At 40.5% G+C, this 6000-nt stretch overlaps 1 protein-coding gene across 3 annotated transcripts in view; it reads left to right on the top strand.

The window, feature by feature from the left end:
- Positions 1-587: 587 nt before the first annotated feature.
- LOC115366495 (hepatocyte cell adhesion molecule-like) overlaps positions 588-6000 on the top strand; it is a 40918-nt gene continuing 35505 nt past the window's right edge. The window contains exons 1-5 of one of the 3 annotated variants that reach the window (XM_030061977.1): positions 588-664; positions 1459-1785; positions 2273-2533; positions 3204-3317; positions 3481-4596. In XM_030061977.1, coding sequence (XP_029917837.1) covers positions 616-664; positions 1459-1785; positions 2273-2533; positions 3204-3317; positions 3481-3602 — 873 coding nt within the window. In that variant the 5' untranslated portion in view covers positions 588-615 and the 3' untranslated portion in view covers positions 3603-4596. Of the gene's footprint in view, positions 665-1449; positions 1786-2272; positions 2534-2692; positions 2831-3203; positions 3318-3480; positions 4597-6000 lie in introns of those variants that run through there. The other 2 variants (XM_030061975.1, XM_030061976.1) reach the window with 2 other exon arrangements.

The following is a 6000-nucleotide window of genomic DNA, read 5'->3' as shown; positions in this document are numbered from 1 at the left end:
ACATGGTGCATATGATGCCAAATGAGCTGCAGCCAAAACCAACACACTGTGCAGGTGCTCGAATAGTAAGGCGTTACTCAAATACTGACGTCAACAATGAGTACTCAAGTAGTCCTACCCATCCCTAGACCTCACACACTGCTTTCCTCTTCTTTAGAAGTTGTACATCATTGATTTACCTAAACTGTGCAAAACAAACAAACAAACAAAAAACTGTAAATGACAAATGATTTCTTATAAAAATTCCCAGTATTACTCAGTAACCCATTTTCCTGTGGGTAAAAGTTCAAATTCACAGTACTGCTTTGTTGATACGATATCTGGAGGAAGATTGTCACTTCTCCTCCGTTCAGTTTATTTCACACACACAAGCAGCTTGCCAAGTTGTCTGTGAGCAGTGAAGAGAACCTGATTCACTTCCGTGATCTTCTGTCCAGCTACCATATCATTTACCGTGGTTCAAGAATTCAAAACTCATTCTCAGGAACAGTGACTAAAAAACAGAGGACTTGTCAGTGCTGTCAGTGTAAAATGTGCAGGTTGGGCATGGTGTGAAACAGAGGAGTTTATCTGAAAGGGCTGAGTGGCTGAACTGAGGCTGAACACTGAGGACACATGGAGGCTGTGGTTGGACTGTTGATGCTGCTGCTGGGAGTCTCTCATGGTGAGATGAGTCACTATTCTCTACATAGTGATATTTTGAATTTTACATTGCGTGATCAGATGTTGAAGTAGTAATTCATATAAATGAGAACTAATGAGAAGAGAACAGTTTCACTTCATCCTCGGTGATGTGTGTTGAAGCTGAAAAAGCTTCTGAGGCTGGAAATGAGAATCACCTTCATTCATTCATCAATTCGTTAGTAATGGTAGAGAAATCAATGACAAAAACAACAACAATAATGATAATAATGATAATAAAGGTTGTGACTGTGCTGCTTGCTTTTGTTGATAAGAACTTTTTGCTGGAAGAAGGGAGATTTATGAAGTGCTTTGTAAATGTTTTGTTGTTCAGCTTGATATTTGTATTGATGGAGCCCTGTGATATGCTGACATCTTGAAATCATGAGATCAAATTCATAATGCGTACGTATTGATGCTTATTGTCTCCCACTAGCCCCTTGCCAGCTGGTGCTGATTTCACTGATTACAGAAGCAGCCTATATAAACCAGCTGATTTGGACTGACTGTAATGCCTGATGAAGCCCATGCGGTGAAATGTGTTGCCAAACTTTTAACCAATAAATGATATTAAAGTGACCACACTGGGGCGGAACCCCTTCTTCTACTATGATAATGAACTGTTTCATATTCAGTACATCTACAAATGTAAATGCCTTCTTTGTTGCACTGCTCAATGGTGTTGCTGCTGGTGTTGTAAACAATAGACAGAGGTTGTGATGCATATTATGTTGTGATATTTCTTTTTTTTTTCATCGTGTTTTTCAGCATTTCCAGCTGTGGAAACCTTCTGTGATGGCAGACAGGATGGAGCTCAGTGTTACGCAGCTCTGGGAGGAACCGTGGTTCTCCAACTCATGACTTCAGCATCACACAGATTTAGATACCAATGGGTCAAAAGTGAAACATTAGAAATTCTTTATTTGAAAAAGAATGTGGTTGTGGAAAATAAATTAGAAAGCAGATCCTCCTTTACTCCCAGTAATGGAACATTTAGGATCAGCAACATCAGCAGGACTGACGATGCTGAATACACCTTTAAGGTCTTTGATTCAGACTCAGGAATGCAGACAGAAAAACGAAAACTAAAGATGTCCATTCAAGGTAAGCAAATATTTTTTTTTTTTAAATATTTAGATTATATTTCTTTAAAACTGTTGGAGAAATTTGTACCGACAATAGTTTACATTTTCCAGTCTTTCATAGCCGCTTGTCGACTATCAACAGCACAAAGTCAAAGTCACGCTGTCTCAGATGGGCTGATGGGAGAACTCAAACAGCAACTCAAGTGTCCCAAATAAAACTATAAACAATATTATGTGTGATTAATATAATTCAAAATAAAGTGTTAGTCATATAATTTTACTAAATATTTTACTAAAAACTAAGTCTGCAGTATTGTAGTAGTTGACAAATTACCATTTTATATATTTTGTGTATTTTACCATTCGAAGAATATGAAACAGTACAAAGACACCAGTGTCATGACAAAAACACACTTCCACATAATGACTTGCACCTCATGACTCAAAGAAGCTGCACTGCAAAGACTGTGTCCATGTGCAAAGTGATGTGAGTGTGTGTCCCTCAGCCCCAGTATCGTCTCCCCTGCTGGCCTCTGAGTGTCTGTCCCAGGGAGAGGTGAGGGTGTCCTGCTCCTCTGAGGAGGGCGACAGTCCTCAGTACAGCTGGACTCTGGATGGACACACACTGATGGACAGCCAGCTCCTCTCTGCTAATGAGGACAACAAGGAGATCACTCTGAAACCAGGCGTGTCAGGACAGCTCGTCTGCTCCGTCAACAATCACGTCAGTAGTGCCGCTGCAAACAAGATGATATCACAGTGTGCAGGTGAGCCACAACATGAAAAACAGTGACTCTGATGAATAGGAGACTGATGATTATAATAATGCTGCAAACGCTGTACAGCTGCCATGTTGAATCAGTCCACACATACACACACACACACACACACACACACACACACACTTTTGCTATGCTCTCTTACAGGAGTCATTTTCATTAACTGCACCCTAACCAATGGGACACACATATCACAGTGGCTGCTTGAGAACGATACACATGAGTGTATTACGACGCCAGCAACAACAACAACAACAGCTGAACCCACTGAGATCAGCACTCTGGGTAAGGAGCCTGGCACCATCGTGTCCTGTAGACCCTCCTGTCACATCATACCCTCCATTCCCCAGTACAGACGACCTGTGCTGTATTAACAATGCTGTGACCATTCAGACATCACTCCACAGAGGAAGTAAAGGCACAACCAAAAAGATACTTAAGGACTGGAGCTCTTGAGTTAAAGCAGAGAAAATTAACAACAAGTCTACTTCTAAGGAGACTGGCACCACTGGGCCCTTTAGACCCTCCACTAAGTCATGCTCATTTTGCTGCAGTGATTTCATCGATGTCATCTTCTTCATGTCCTTCATCTCCTGGAAACCACACAGTTACACACTAACTTAACATGTGATCACTGATCATCTGTGTCTTGTCACAGGAACAGGGATTATCCTGCGCATAGCTGCTTCTTTGGCAGTGATGTTATTTCTGTTGGTCCTCGTGGTGAGAGTCCACTGTGCTCCGACGACAAAGACAAACAAGAAAGGCCAAGGTCCAAAATAAAGCTTTTGCTCATCACTGCATTCACAGTGCTTTGAGAATTGATATTGAACACATGAATTCACTGGTCATCACTGGGCATCTGTAATCATGTCAAACTTACAATAATCCAGTGTATCTGGTCACTGACTGATATCCCTCCCTCCCCTCCACAGACAGTGAAGATGACCAGGATGTGAACTACATAAATATCAGGATGGCAGATCTTCAGGGGAGACAGAGGGCTCATGTCGGTGATGAGGAGATCAACTCTTCAGTGTTTACAGAGGCTGTGTAGGCACACAGACTTCTGACCTGCTTACACATTAAGATGTTTGCCTAAATTCAAAGGTGTGCTCCCAGATATTGCTATTTGGGAGTGTACTGTTGTTGTTATTATTGTTGTTGTTATTTCATCATATTTCACACTCCTCTGGCGTTTTGCTAACATTAAACTGCCTGTTGAGTTAACAGAATCAGTGTAAGCCGTTATATCACCTCTTTAAAGTATAGGCTACTTAACTCAATATTTTAATATTATTTTGTTTTTAACCATTTATGATTAGCCTTTTTAACCTTTTAGTGACTCTGTATTTTTACTCATTTTTATTCTCAATTTTATCATTACTCTTTTTTTTTATCTTACAAAGCTTGTTTTTAAAGCACTCTGTAAACGTATTTTGTGCAAATCAAGTACATGTTTGTAATTACTGACAGTTTTATGTTATTTTCACTTTGTGTTGTCATACTAGTAGTAGTGCATTTTAGGTCAGATGTATTGAACAGTAAGCAATACTTATCATGAGTGTCATCAATACATTTGGTAACACTTTACAACAATAACACATAAATTAAGCATATGTTCCTAATTCCACTGATGTGCATTTTCTAAGGATTAAAAGATCAAGAATTAATGACATTCCTATTTGAACTAATAATTTTTGTTCTAAAGTGCTTATTTCTCATGAGCTGCCAGTTCTCATTAAATCCATTAAATGATGTATTTATTAGCATTTAAGGTCATGTGCTTGAGCTGCTAGCCCTCTGCCACTGGGTGCTGCACATCCCCCTACTGAGTTACAGGGACGTGCTCTGCCAAATAAAGTCAAGACATGATTATATGTGTGACAGGGAACGCTGTCCTCTTGAACACAGCGCAGGAGGAATCGCACTCCTGACCTGTCCCTGAACTGTAGGCAGGTATATCATCCTGTCATGGCGGCCTGAAGCTCCACAGTGTTTTTGTGTGCCAGTTTTCTGTGTTGTGTCTCTGCTTGATGGCTGATTGTGCTGTAGTGTTTTGTAGTAGTGCAGAGTGCCACCTGGTGGGGTCAGCACCATATTGTTTTTGAGTAGTATCTGATAATTGTAGGATATTTTACAAGAGATGAAGCAGCTGATTTATTATTCATTCATTCATTCATCTTCTAAACCGCTTATCCTCACTAGGGTCGCGGGGGGTTGCTGGAGCCTATCCCAGCGCTCATAGGGCGAAGGCAGTGAAACACCCTGGACAGGTCGCCAGTCCATCACAGGGCAGACAGACAAACACTGACATTCACACACACACTCACACCTAGGGGCAATTTAGCTTCTCCAATTCACCTAACCTGCATGTCTTTGGATGGTGGGAGGAAACCGGAGTGCCCGGAGGAAACCCACGCAGACACGGGGAGAACATGCAAACTCCACACAGAAAGGACCCCGGGTGGGAATCGAACCCAGGGCCTTCTTATTGTGAGGCGACAGTGCTAACCACTGCACCACCGTGCCGCCCAGCTGATTTATTAATACTTTTTTTTTTTTTTTTTTTTTTTTTTTAATAACAACATTTTTTCTCTGTTTACCCATAGTACTTTTGTAACTGGCTTTATTTTTTGGCTTAACTTCCAGTTCTTGCTTAGTACCTTTCCCTAAGTTATCAATAAAAGTTAATTTTGGAATCATGTCTCTGTCTTCCTTGGTGAACAAACGTGTGTGTATTTGTTGAGTATCCAGACTGGTAGAAGTGCATTAACTTGGATTTAGTCCTTGAGTGAATTTTTCAGTGTGGGAAAATTGGTTTCCCACTTACCGCTCTGTCATATTCATTTACAAATTTGGGGTGCTTTTGCATAATTATGCATTAGTGAATGGTTTGTAATGAGTTTGGCACTTTTTGAATGTGCATAGGATGCCCACACTTTTTATTTTTATTATAGCTAAATCTAAAACAGTACCTCACACTTTTTTTTTATGACTGCAGAATATTCTTTTTCATTTTCCCCCTTTTCCCCCTTTCCACATGGTGCTCATCATCAAAGATCAGAATTGGCAGTAATGAAGGTGATGTGGATTCAGTGTCTTGCCCTGTAAAAGCCCCTTTTGCTTGGAAGAATGAAACAAGACATGTTGTGCCCTGAAGGCTGTTTCAGGGGAGTTGTTTCTATTGGCAATGACCTGGTTCAGGTAAAGTTCCTGTAACCTGATTTTGGCCTCGCGTCAGAGGTGATCCCCCAATCTGAGTCCAAGGAACTTTTATGAGGAGCTAGCAGTGCTGCTGTGTTGATTCCTAAAGCACCAACTTAATAACACCATCATCAGGTCTCAAAATAACAACAAAATGGTTTATGCTAATATAAAACAGATCATGTCCCTGTACTGATTTTTGTATAATTACATTTGTGAAAGCACTATATGGTAATTTCTTCAAGCTA

This window comes from Myripristis murdjan, chromosome 10, assembly GCF_902150065.1.
Source record: "Myripristis murdjan chromosome 10, fMyrMur1.1, whole genome shotgun sequence".
In the NCBI taxonomy this organism is placed as follows: Eukaryota; Metazoa; Chordata; class Actinopteri; order Holocentriformes; family Holocentridae; genus Myripristis; species Myripristis murdjan.
The sequence above is the reverse complement of the archived record's forward strand: the minus strand, read 5'-3'. Positions and strand labels throughout refer to the sequence as shown.